The following is a 14,080-nucleotide window of genomic DNA, read 5'->3' on the forward strand; positions in this document are numbered from 1 at the left end:
AAGAAGATAGATCACTTCTCCAATTCAAGGTTGAAGACTGGCTTCTTGGCTTTGAGAGAGAGTTATTCACCAATATAATCTGCTCCTCCTCCCCGTGAAAGAAGAATGTATAGTTTAGATCAGTTTCCAAATCTGAGTTGTTAATTAAAACCCAAAGAGTACCAAATTTTTCTCCATCCATAGCGTACATTGTGCACCAAGTACACTACACTACTACAAGTACACTACACTACTACAAAACCCAGGAACAATTTGAGTCCCTTATTTTGTTACATAATTAAAAGCATCCTAAATGTTTGATAGGATGGACTATAGATAGAAGGGGGTGGAACCATGTGAGAAAGAAAAGAAAAGCAGTGATATGAATACGAACTGAGATGAGGGGAACATTAGCAATGACCTTGACAGAGAAATATCGACCGTGATTTGTCTTGTGACGGGAGAGAAAGAATTGGAAACCAACCATTCTGAATCATTAATGAATTCCAACTGTATACTTTGACATATTCCGTGTGTAATGAAGTGAAAGCTAATTCCAGATTTCTTTCCAAATATCTATAGGTAGGCAGTCCTTAACTCAGCAAACTTTCATTCAGTTTTAAAAGCTAGTTACTAAATTGAAATGATCAGTGTAATTGGTCTGAAGTGACATTATGCCTTCTATATGCAACTTAGAGCCCAATCAGATTGCAGAGCAGTGCCAGCCTCCCACACGGTTCCCCGATAGTGACAATTTCAAATGTGCTGTAAGGTACATCGCGGTGGCCAGAAAAGGAATGGTGGCAGTGGGAAGGCTAGTGTCTGTCAGTGCTAGGCCTCTGCGCCGGTGGGACAGCCACGGGGAGCCACCAGCAATATGTATTCCACCAAGCTGTGGGGAGGTGTTCTGGGACAGGGGAAGGTGGGGAGGAGATTAACTGGTTAGGGGGAAGGTGATCCAAGGGGCAGTTCAAGCCTGGGAGGGGGGCAGGGATGGCAGAAGGGACTTTCGCCACATCCTACCCCCCTTCCGGGCTTTGGAGCGCTACATGGGTCTCCTTAGTCATGAGTCAGCTAAATAGTGCAGCAGATATAAGTAGTGCAGCTGATCATTCACAGGGGCCGCTGGGCTCCAACACAGGGTAAGGGAACCAAGGAAACGTCTGGCGGCCTCCTTGGCCCCACAAAATACAGTGGCGGCCATTTCAGCGCCACTGTACCATGGCTCAGGCAGCCTGCATAGAATTGTGCCATTCATTTATACCTTCAATAACAAAAATGGTTGAATATTAATATTTAGGGCAGGAGGTGTGGTCTGGGGGTTTAGCTGTTGCCTTGCATGAAAACATTAAGCAGGGTAAGCTGTTGGATGGGAGACCAGGAGGCCACTGGCAAATCTGTATGGAAGGGTATGGTGGAGTCAGCTGGCAAAAAGATATTTGAGAAGCTGGTCTGAAGAACGGTTGCAGCTGCCAGTGAGAAATTTGGAAAATGAAACAATTGGCATCAGATAGCTGCTAACTGCCCTGAAAATAGCTGAGCTCCTACAGTCTGCAAGTTTGTGTAAATATAGGAAGATAAATGTGTGAGCATCTTTTCTCTGGTGTGTTTTTCCCCACGTCCTTCAATGACAGGTAGTGGGGACAGGAAGGGAGTAGTGGGGGCATAACTAAGCCCCTCAAGCCTTGAGTTATTCATTACTGCTGCCTCATTACAAGAGATGGATTGAATTTTTTGCACATAAATAAAATATTTGTAAATAAATAAAGAAATCACTATTTCTTTCTAGATCACCTTTTGTTTACGTCTTTTAAAGCTAGACGGGTCCCAATAGAGCAAGGTGACCAGACCCCAGCCCGGAGGCCATTTGCAGCCCTTGTGGACCCCCAATCCAGCCCGCAAGGAACTCCCAGTCTCCAATGAGCCTCTGGCCCGCCGGACACTTGCTGGAGCCCACGCTGGGCTGATATGACTGCTGCCAGCATGAAGGCCAACTGTCGACCTCTCACATGAGCTCCACTACCTGCTGTTTCATGTCTGTGAAGCAGCAGCAGCAGTGAAGGAAAGGCTGGCCTTGCTTAGCGCAAGGCCTTTTATAGGCCTTGAGCTATTGTGAGACCGTCATTCATTCATATAAGTTCCATCTCTAATATATTCATTTATATAAATTTACGTATTTTATTCAAGTTTTAAATGTAAATTAATTCATTTTTCCCAGCCCCCAACACAGTGTCAGAGAGATAATGTGGCCCTCCTGCCAAAAAGTTTGGACACCCCTGCAGTAAAGTGCCATTTTAAAGAGTGCTAAAAAGTGGTCCCAGTGCTAAAAAGTTTGGGAACTGAAATAGATAAATAAATATTTGAGTATGTGAAAGCAGTGGCTGAGGGGTTTGTCTTATTGATAACATTCCATCAGTTATACAGTGTATGAGTGATCTGTGGTGCAGTTAAGTCAGAATACTGTGAGTTGCTCAAACTTCAACATGTTGCCTAGACTGTTAAAAAACTGGTATAAGTGTTATCATTACAAGAGACATTTGAGGCAACTGGGACCTGTTCTTGTTAAGGACGCAAACTAGAATTGCCTTGGGAGGAGTGTTGCTCATTTAGATGATGGCAGCTTCTGGTAGTTAGTACCTGCTTTTATGGAAGGATAACATTTTTTATCCTGTGATGAGTGTGCTTTGGGACAGGTTTCTCTTGCCATGCATCACACTCTCTAAATAAATATTCTAATTCACTAGTGCTGCATCCAACTTCCATCATGCAGAGACTACATACAAAAATACACTTGAGAAAAAGAGGAATATTTAATTTAACCTTTGCCCCAAGGACAAAGTAATGCTATTGACAAGAGTGAAAATTAGTATCAAATTCATACTTTCCTACAGTAACATGAAACTATTAGGCTGTGCAACAAAACCACCACTTCCCCTGTGATCATGTCAGAGCCTTCCAGCAATTAGAAGGTGAGTAGTATTTCAAACTGCAGCAGACTAGGCAGAGAAAAAATGCCTACAATTTAAATAGTGGAATGTGGTGAGAAAGACTAAAACAGATTTTAGTCTTTTGTATTAAATTCAAACACAATGGCTTTGCTCTCTGAAGAGATTTTATGTTACGCACTCAAAAATAAAACCAACACATTGAAATAAACTGGTCTTTTAATTGCTACAAGAATCTTTTATTGTTTTCCCATCACAGAAAGAGGCAGTTAGGATAGAACCATTTGTCCTCATTCCAGTTGGGGAAAATGTGCTTCAGAGACAGCTGGGGGGGACGGGACATGTGAGGGCATGTGTGTATAAGTAAAGGTGTTGGGCATGCAACTGAAGGGGGGGGGGAGACGGTGAAAGTGAAGAAAGGAACTGGCAGCATTGCTGAAATGTTTCAAGGCTAGATATTCTGAATGAAGAAGAATTCTCTACACAACTTTTAAGGGCCCAAACCTAGCCAACTCTCCAGCACTGATGTAGCCATGCCAACAAGGCAGGCGTGTGCTGTATCCTGCGATGAGGAGCCAATCACAGAGACCTCCTCAAGGTAAGGAAACATTCATTCCCTTACCTTGGGGTTGCATTGTACCAGCATTGGTGCTGGAAAGCTGGATAAGACTTGTCCCTAAATGTCTTTATTAGAAATAAAACACTCAACAGAATAATGACTGGAGCGTATGCTGGGGGGCAGAAGGCTGACAAGGACCTCTGGGGAGGTGCAATGCATCTCTGCATGCTCTCTGCCCTATCTGTTCATGAAACTGTAGACCCGAGATAAGGAGGTATTAAATAAGTACATTAAAGCAATAGCTATTATTGTGGTGATGGACATGGATGGGGGGCAGTCTAAATAAGTAGTCAAAATAGTTTCATTTTGACAAAAGTCATAGACTTTCATGCACTGGCATCTAAATCTGTCAGGTCATAGATGAACAAAGTATACTGTGATACAGTGCTGCATTGTGAGTATCACAAAGGAGACGAAGAGAAAGGATATTGCCACAGCTCCCATTTGACTCCTGTGTTCACAATAGTGGTCTCTTGGCCCTGTTTTTGGTATAGTGCCTGGCTCTCTTTCCCTCACGAGGCTTTTTTGAAGCTCTCATTTCTTGCAGAGATATAGGTTAGCTAACTCTAATGCAAGATTTGAAATTTATATACTAGATGAAGGGACTTGCTAATGCATTCATTGGCACAGCACCACCCCAAGAGGAAATAGCCTGTGTTCTAGGGTCCTAAAGGGGCTCTAACTTTGGTACATGTGTACTACTTATGGAACTCACTGCCAAAGTCAAAGTTATTTGACTTTCTCTGTAAACCGCTTTGTGAACTTTTTGTTGAAAAGCAATATATAAATACTGTGAACAACAACAACAACAATACACGGTCTCCTTCTTTGTAGGACAATTTCTGTTCCTAAAATAATGTAAATAAGATGGAGCACAGAATTAGGATGTCATACAACACTGACAACTACCTCATGCAATCAGAGACAGTTGAATAGGTAAGCACACCCTTTCTTAGGTTACAGTATATAAAATGTTCCAATAACTTTGTCCAGCTCCTTCTGGGACTTAACTCATCTCTGCCCGTATGCCCTACACAGGCAGCCCTTATATATTCACAGGCACAGATGAATCACATGAAAAGCCTACAAGAAAAGGTCTTCAGTGGGTATGTACCACAAAACACTACCTGGAAGCTTCAATCCTAAATTTGTATGTGTGAACACCGAGTATCATCCCAACTAGCATTTGCACCACTGGGAACTTCCTCTGTGAACAAAAGGAGCATTCTGCTTGTGCAAGGGCTTCTTCCACTTGCACAACCCTGATAAAAGATCACCAAAGATTTATTTTTTCGTTACTGTTCAGCACATCCCAAGATTTGTCAGGTTACCAAAAAACAAAAAGATATTGTGGAAGGATTTCATTACATCAGGGATATAGTCTGGCTTAATAATTCATATGCCTTAATAACGTCAAAAGCAATATTCTCTATAACTAAAATACAGTATACTGTTTGTGGAAGAACAGAATATAAGCATTAAATCAAATTTTATTTGATCTTACCGATTTGTTTTTATTACATTGTAATACTGCACTGTTTTATAGAATAGTAAATCATATAAAAAACCTGAATGAACTTGTTGAGGAATATAATATGTAAAAGTAGCATTTCAAGATGATGTGACAAGTACGGCATTGAAATATATTTCTAAGGCTGCAATGCTATGCACACTTTCCTAGGAGTAAGCTACAGTGAGCACAGTATGACTTAATTCCAAGTAAACGTCCAATGTACAAAAGTGCTGCATGTACAGCTTATATATTATGTTTTAGTTTGGTTCACTACTAGCTGTTTGAAAGAACTGTGAGAGAATATCAGTGAAAGATGAGTTGGACTTGATCCAGATAGAAATTCTAGCAACATAGTGCTGATTTTGGCATATTTCCCTAAGGGTTGAAGCAAGAGACTGATGAAGTGGGGACTTCAAGTTCTGGGGGAGGGGGTGGAGAGGAAATTGCACTGGATCTCAAAGGATGGATCAAACAAAGGTAACTATTGACTAGCTTGTATCAATCAAACCATTTTGTTGTTTTTTTTTTTAAAAAAGTCATTCTGTGTTGATATTGCACAGCAATGTCCCAAAGAGACCATTCCTGAGTCCAGCATATCTTCCTTCCAAACATCACAGTATATTGGATGAATAGAATCTGGCTCTTTTAATGCCTCATCTCTTGACAAATGAACGCAACAGTTCAAATGCAAACATTACACGTGCGTGCGTGTGTGCGCACGCGCACACACAAACACACACGAGTGTCAAAACCAAGAATAATATTCTGTATAGGAAATGGCAACTAACTAAACTTAAAGATGAGAATCTACCTAAAAGATAAATAAATTATTCTTGTGTTCTATCTTCTTTGAAATGCATATTCATATAAAAATACTGAAAAGATATCAAATTTTTAAGTAAAAAGAATTAACTAATTTTCTGCAGAGCCAACACAATCAAACAATAATGTTTGGTATAATCTTGGTATTGTTCCAAAGTAATCTTAAATGTGTTGATGATTATATTTAAATTCACAGAATATTCTATTCTCAACTACCATCACATCTTGAAGGTATTTAATAGTGCCACTGAACTAATTAAGGAGGTTGTAGGGCAGAAAAAAAGAAAACAACTTTTAATGAGTTGTAAGGGTTGAGCTAAAGGTGATATTAAAGATCTGAGATGAGGATCTCTTCATTTTAAAAAAAACTAATTAGCAGCCCAATACAGCTACTGATTAGGGAGATGGGGAAGGGGGAGTTTTAACTGTCTCCTTCTATACAGTTTCTCCAGTTTAAATCACCTCTACCAAAGCTACTATCAGCTTTGTGGGTGGAAAATATAAAGGCACATACAGATATTCCCCTGGAGGACAAATAGCAGACCTTGGGATGGGGTGTGTTCTGGAATACAAACTGGTATAAGGTTGTGGTTCAAAGTCTCCAGGAGTTTGAAAAGCACAGTAAGTCCTTGCAAGGGCGGGGGGGGGAGGCAGTAGGGGCAGGGGGAAGGCAGCGATGCAATCCCCAGGATCACGCCGCCCGGGGGGGGCTGCAGGGACTGGGATGCACTAACCAGTCCCTACAGCATCTTCCTGGGGGTGCGAGGAGCCCTGCGCAAGCGCCTGCAGGGTTCCCCACCTGGTACGAAGTGAAAGTAGAGCGATCCTGCTCCAGTTCCGGAAGGGGTGGAAGGGGGTGGAAGCTCCCGCACCCCGAGGACAATGCTGCAGGGACTGGTGATTGCATCCCAGTCCCTGCAGGCCCCCTGAGCAGTGCAATCCTGGCAATTGCGTCGCTGCCTCCTCCCTGCCTCCCCCCTACCTCAGCCCCTTAAGGGGGCAGAGGCCAGGGCCTTCAGGCTGGGGCATCACAATGCCCCAGTCTGAAAACCTCTGGCATAAGGAAAAGGGTTTAAAAAAACCCAAAAAACCTACCTGCATATGCCTGATCTTGTCTGATCTCAGAAGCTAAGCAGGGTCAGGCCTGGTTAGTACTTGGATAAAAGACCACTTGGGAATACCAGGTGCTGTAGGCTTATACCATACTTTCGAGACTGAAGGTTGCCAACCATGGAGTGCCATCATCCTCATCTAACCCATTTCCTATAGCTGCTTTTAAGCTTACTAAAAAAGTAGGAGATCTGACCATGGACTGCCATCTCATTTAGTTTAACCCACAGTCATTATCATTATACAATCCTACATTATGATGTATTTGTCCCCTTAAAGTTACTACCTCCATTTTGAAAGTATTACATAATTGTACAGTAATTATAAAGGGAGTACTGCTTGTCAGTCTTTAATTTTCCTTTCCTTGCAATTTTCAGAACTAACTCTAACATTATGGCTTAATTCCAGAAAACTGGGAATGGGATGGCATTTGCAGAATGGGGCTTTCCCTCTCTGTGCTGCAGACCCCCAGGGCCCAGGAAATCCAATTCTAATAGCCAGGGGACTCTAAGGAATAGTGTGGGGTATGGCACAAGAGGCTGTGGATGGAGGGGAGAGTCAGTGGAAAGACTATTTCCCTCTTGTGCACAGGGAAGGGCTATTCCAGTCACACAAACTCTGGCCAGAATCCAACCCTCAGCAAATATCACAGTTTGCAAATCCAACTTCAATCATGGCTGCAAACTGCCGATAAAGGCATGACACGGTGATGGGTCTATGAAGATGAGCAAAAGCAGTTTGGGTTTCCTTCTCCAGGTTTCTTTCTATCTCTAGAATTTAATCAGACAGAAAATGTTTGCCATTTTGATCAGTATGAAAGCTAAGAATTTTCGTTCCAGATCTGAAGTTGCACATAAAACAGTTCACTTAAATGGATTAAACTGTGGATTATGGTTTTTCAAAAATCCCCGTTTATAATATTACATAATCTTTTGCAGCATAGTCAGTTGTATATCAACTGAAAGTTAAACTACGTTTCACATGAGAACACAAAGACCAAGGTTCCATTCTTGGTGTTAGAAAGCCCTGTTTGTGCATGCAAATGCATACAAACAAAAGTTCCTTTTCCTTAAAAACTGAAGGATTGGGGATGACATTGGTAAAGAAAAGAGAGCGGAGGGAGAGGCTTACTCTTTTGTCATGTGCCATATTTGTGGGTCATAACACTTTTTTTTTTTTTTTTTTTTTAAAGAAAAGATGTTTTCATTTGGAAGATGGATTTGTGTACACATCTAGTTTGGCCTTTGGTCATAAAAACAGATTCAGTTGCCTGCCTGCATTTAATAGGACCAGTAGTTATACATGTCTAATTCACACTGATTTCAACAGGTGTACCACACTTAGTAAATAAATGTATTTGGTATGAGGGAATAAGATACCCTTGTGAATCTAGAAATAACTATATACAAATCAATGATTAGCATGTAAGCCACAGAGGAAAGGAGGGAAAAAGCAGCCATTCTTACCTTTCATTCCAAACTTGGAGTGCCTTCCAAACTTGAGAATAATGAGCATAATAACTAAGCCAGTGCACACTAATGCTGCAATTCCCACTACAACATATACCTAAGAGAAAAACAAGACATGTTAAAACCAATATTGTAGGTGTCTTGAAATGTCTTTGAACATTGACACTGGAATAATCAAACAAGAGAAGTTCTGGAAATTGACAGTTCGATCCTCTGACAGTCAGTGTTAATGGACACAGGACCATAGCCTATCCAATTTTTCAGCGCTGGTGTAGCCATGCCAACAAGGCATGTGCTGCACCCTGCGGTAGGGAACAGTCACGGAGTCCTCCTCCAGGTAAGGGAACTTTTGTTCCCTTTCTTCAGGGCTGCGTTGTGGTTGCATTGGCACTGGAAAGTTGGATAGGATTGGGCCCACAGTCAAGAAGGTTTTCTTAACAGCAACAGTAATCATACAGTACTAGTGAAAATGGAGAATTAGCATTTTTTTTCTCCTGAAAAAGACCCATCTTTCTGGGAGAAGAATTGCCATTACCAAAATATGGTGAGTAGGCTGTTGCTCTGAGGAGATATGGACCATCACAAGCCCCAAGGATTAGTTGTAGTATAATTCTACACATATTAGTGTAGTTTCTCCTCCCTTATAATTAAACATAATTATTAAAATAATTATTAAAACAAATAGACAAAATTGTACTGTATTTTTCATACCAAAGAAACTAAAACCTTTTTTGGGTGTAAGCATCTTGGAAGCACAATTAAGCAATTCCAACTTAATAGAAGATATAGGCCTTACGTGAATCCAACAATGTGAATTACATTCTGTCAAAAATCCACCTGCTCTTTGCTCAGTAAAGACATTGTTTCACATTATAGAAAATCTAGCAAAAAAAAAAATCTGAGGGTACAGTCAAGATGGTGCCTCAAAGATAAATGAAAATATTGTCAACAGATCCCCAGTGAGAAACAGCCCAATCCTAACTAAATCTGTGCGCAGCAATGCAGCTACACCAGTGCAGCTTCCACTATATCCTGCTGGGCATTTTAGGTCACTGAAGGCCTCCTTGGAGTAAGGAACCATCAGTTCCCTTGCCCCAGGTAAACCCCAGCAGTCACTATGGGCCAATTCAGACCTGTGGCAGTTCAAACAGTGGTGCAAATCTGAGTTGATCTGTGCACCACCAATGCTGAACCCTCCTCTCTCCTGTGCCTGATCTGCCCTCCTCCGTGCCCCCGTCACTGCCCCAGTCCATCCACCCCCTTCCATTTTGCTCTCCTTCGTGCCCCATTCCACTCCCTGTGCTGCCTTGCCTGCTCCAAACAGTCTTCAACCATCTGCTGGCATGTGGGAGATTACTTTGGCCTCCCTGCTAGCGGCCTGGTAGCAGCACCAGTGGAGGCTGATTTGAAACTGCCATAAAGCAGCCTCTGCTGGCACAACATGTGGTGCGCCAGCACCTGGCCCAGTATGGTTTGGGTCAAAAGTCTGTGAAGATGACAAACCAATCAAAAAGGTATATACTTACAGTGATGCTGTCTTCATTGTTTTTGTTAGAGAAATCCGTTGAAGTAACTCGATTACTATTATTTGTAGTGTCCTCAAAATCATTATTTGTAGGAGTTCCATAATCCTCTAAGAGAAAGAAAGCATTTTTGTTATTTACATACTTGCATGTAACTTTTTTTTTGCCTCAGCTAAAACAATTAACACAGTCAATGTAAATTTCCAATAAACCTAGAATGTTGCTCAACGATAGTTCTATTCAGGTGTTCACTCTCTAGAGGAGAGCAAACACATGAGGAGCTTCCTATGAAGTGTCATGCTAGCCCCACACAAGCCTGTGACATGTGTGCTCAGTTCCACTCTGTCATCCCCACGATCAGCATTTGTCTAGCTCAATGGTTCTCAAACTCTGAAAGAGCTTTACTCCCTCAGTAAGTTCTTGTGGGGGAAGGGCTAGGCCCCCTAGCACTAGGGGCTCTGCAGCACTCCCGGAGGCTTAGAACGTTCGGAGAAAGCAGGCGCAAAGCACCTCCTGCAGAACAGAAGTGCTTTGCGCCCACTTTCTCCGAACGTTCCAAGCCTCGGGGAGCGATGCAGAGGGCTGAGCAGGGCTCCCTGCATCTCCTGCAGCACTGTCTTCATAAAGTAAGTCACAAGCACCCCCCTCGCCCCCCCATACGGGCGCGATTCTGGGGATCACTTCCCTGCCTCTCCCCTTCCCCCGTCCCTTTAAGGGACGGGGGAATCTTTAAACGAACTGGTGGGTCATGACCCACCAGTTTGAGAACCACTGGTCTAACTCCACATTCATGGTAAGCCCCTCACATGATCACTCTTTACAGTACAGTGAGCACCTGATCAGAGTCTATATATCTGCAATTTGTTTCCAAAAAACATAAAAAGTCAAGAATTTTATTTGCTTATCACTTGTTAAACATTCTGTGGTCTGAAAAGCTGTATCTACTCTTCAAATTCAATAATACAGGCCTACACTCATTTTGTTGTCATAAAAGTTAGACCTTGGGTATATTTGGGAAGCTGAATCCAAAATTAGCATTGGTTTTGCCTGATTTCCTCTAGTTCGGGGGAGGGTGTCGCACATTTCCTTATATGCTGATTCAAGCAGCTTTCTTGTGAGGAAGCCATGGCGTTGGCTTCCTCACGAGAAAGCTGCTTGAATCAGCATGTAAGGTAACTATGCCACACCCTCCCCTGAAATAGAGGAAATCAGGCAAAACCAATGCTAATTTTGGATTCAGCAGCCCCCAAATATCCTAAATTTGTTCAAACATTCTTGGTGACTCAAAAAAGTTTTGTTTTATTTTGTTTGGTAGACCTGCATGATCTCTTCTTTCTTTCTTAAAGCATTAGCATATATTTTAAAAGTAAAATGCAATAATGAGAATCATTCATTGCTATAGAATTATCAATATACATGGCATAAGCAAACAGAGAGAGGACTCCCCAAGGCAATTTACAATGTACAAGGCCAGACCTTGACTTCCTGGCACCTAAGGCAATGCACCAAATGCTATACCCCGCACCAGACCATACCATACTGGGACAATACTCTTGTTCACCCAGGAGCAAGAGGAAGAGAAGTGGTGAAGGAAGCTGAATGGACAAAGGTAGATACTTCCCAGGTTGGCCCTGGGGGAGAGGCAAGGGAAGAAAATACGAGCAATGTGGTTTTCATATAAGATTTCATTACAACTAGAGGTAGGGATGGAAGCTGAGGATGCGTAGGTGAGGATGGTAGCACAGAAGCTGAGGATAGGTAGCTTTTCAAATGATTCTGAATTGCTCTTCTGAGGACAAAGAAGTCTTTAAATTATTATTTAACCAATTTAAATTAGGAGTGATACACAAGGAAACATAAATGATTTTTAAAGGCTTAGATGGGTATTCTTTCTATCTTTCTTGTGGGGGAAGAATCTAGTACAATTCAGTTTAGGTGAGTTTTTAAGTTGGAACATAAGGAAATGTATTAGTCATACAAACACACACACAGACACAGAGAGAGAAGGAGAGAGAGAGAGAGGAACTTTAAAAATGTTGCGTTACTCAGAATATTCCCAAGTGATTTTTTCACTTAACATATCATTCTGTGAGGGGATAAGGTTAAATTTAAAAGATCTAAATCAAGCGAAATAGGTATTTGGAAGGCCAAAGAAATAAACTATTGAATGAAAAGTTACTCATTGCATAACTTATCCCAAATCTTTTATTGCTAAACTATGCAAACTTTAAAGTTGTTCATAAATCTGATAATCCTTAACTGAAATAAAATGAAGTGAAATTTATTTTTTAAAAATTCCACACTACAATATGCAGGTATTTGTCTACTCTATTCCCATGATGGTTACTAATATTTGTCATGTGTCAAAGAGTGAGCCTTCCAGGAAAAGGTAATTCTATAGCACTGTGCTATATCGTGAATCTCATGGCATGGGATTGGAATCAGATCAAGAGATCATCCAAGTCAGGATACAGATATTCTACCTCCACATGTTCAAAGATAATCCTTTAGACCTATGTGAAGACTGTGGAGGCTAAAATGACAGAATCACTAAAGGGTAGGGTCATTTTTAGAAGTTCCTGAAGTGAACCCCAAAGCCCTGCCTTCCTGTTGCCATCAGAATGACAGACTTTGGATTGGTGAGAAGGTTCCATTATCCAATAAGAGGCTTTTAGGCCTGTCTTCCCTGTTCTTGGAATCATCACCTAACCTAAGCTTAATGTTGAATATCTTTCAACCTATGAGGGAAAAACCTGCTAAAGTTTGCAACTCGAAAAGTATATCATGGGGATTATTCATTTCAAAACCAATTTTAAAACCAATTTTCTTCAATGGGCCTTAAGGCTGCAATGTAATACAAGAAGCAAGATGTAAATAAAGTTTCATTGGCATGTTAACTGTGTTGCTACCATATGATAATAAAGAACTGAGAAGCATTTAAACATAATCTTGAGCAAAACTCAAGGTTTTTCTTTTATTTTCATTAGTATGAGGGCAAAGGCAATCTGATTATATGAGATTATGAGCCAATTCCAAACACTAGAAGTAAATAAGCATCATGCAGTGTGCTCAGTACAAACATAAAATCATAAGAGGAATATTTAATTTCACATTGTACAGTTTCATCCTAAATGTTTTTTGTTTACTTTTACATAACTGATCTTTCTATATGTTTAGCAGAGTTTATTTCTATACTTTGTTTTGGAAAAATAGCATATTCAGCTCTAGGAACAGAGCAGACACAGAAAATGTAAATACATTTAATGGCAGAAACCAATTTCTTGAGGGTTTTGTTTGTTTCAAATTTTATTATAAGTAGGTAGCATTGTTAGAATTGAGCCACTAGTGGCATGATCTTATCTGGCCTTGCACCAGGGGGACAAGCATGTGCACAGTGTATGCTATAAAGCAGTTGCAGCAGTCTGGATTATTGTGGCTAAGACCTGTACCAGTCTGCCAGCGCCTGCCCGAGAAAGTAGGTGTTCTGCGGGCCAGTGGGGGGCAGAATAGGGTTGAGGAGGGAGTATAATGGGGCTGAGAGTTGGAAATAGGGGACGGATCAAGCTTGGGAGTGTGACGAGGAAAGTGGTAGTTGCTTCTACTGTATCCCATCCCCTCTCCCAGGCCTGAGTTCCTGACATGAGGTTGCTCAGACTTGTGTCAGTGATTTTGCCTTAGTGGCAGCTGCTGGGGTTTTCTCCAGGGCAATGGGACAAATAGCCCCTTTCCTCAAGGAGATCCACAGTTGCTTCTCTTCTCACAATGATGCAGCACAGTCTGCACTAGCACTGCTGCATCATGGCATGGGACTTGAGTCAAGATTGAGCTGTCCAGCTGAAATCCTACACATACTTACCTGGGGATATGTCCTATTAACCTCAATGGGGCTAACTTCTACTTAAGTATGCATAAGATTGGATTGTAATACACTTGTTCACCCAGATTTTTTTAACTACAGCAGTGGTCCTACAATCCTGTCCTACAAGCTGTCCTACAGCTACAATCAATCAATCAATCAATCAATCAATCAAAGTAGGATACTGGAGACTTGCCACCAATTCTGCGTCCCTCCCAGGATGTGATCTGCCCCTGTCTGCACC

General features: G+C 41.5%; 1 protein-coding gene across 1 annotated transcript in view; it reads right to left on the reverse strand.

Annotated features, from left to right (window-relative positions):
- The window catches only part of NTRK2 (neurotrophic receptor tyrosine kinase 2), a 177,160-nt gene that overhangs the window by 122,835 nt on the left and 40,245 nt on the right, over window positions 1–14,080 (reverse strand). The window contains exons 5-6 of the mRNA XM_066614976.1: window positions 9,984–10,090; window positions 8,455–8,554 (exon numbers count right to left, since the gene is read on the reverse strand). Of these exons, the coding sequence (XP_066471073.1) occupies window positions 8,455–8,554; window positions 9,984–10,090 (207 nt within the window). The remainder of the gene's footprint in view (window positions 1–8,454; window positions 8,555–9,983; window positions 10,091–14,080) is intronic.

This window comes from Tiliqua scincoides, chromosome 2, assembly GCF_035046505.1.
Source record: "Tiliqua scincoides isolate rTilSci1 chromosome 2, rTilSci1.hap2, whole genome shotgun sequence".
Taxonomy (NCBI): domain Eukaryota; kingdom Metazoa; phylum Chordata; class Lepidosauria; order Squamata; family Scincidae; genus Tiliqua; species Tiliqua scincoides.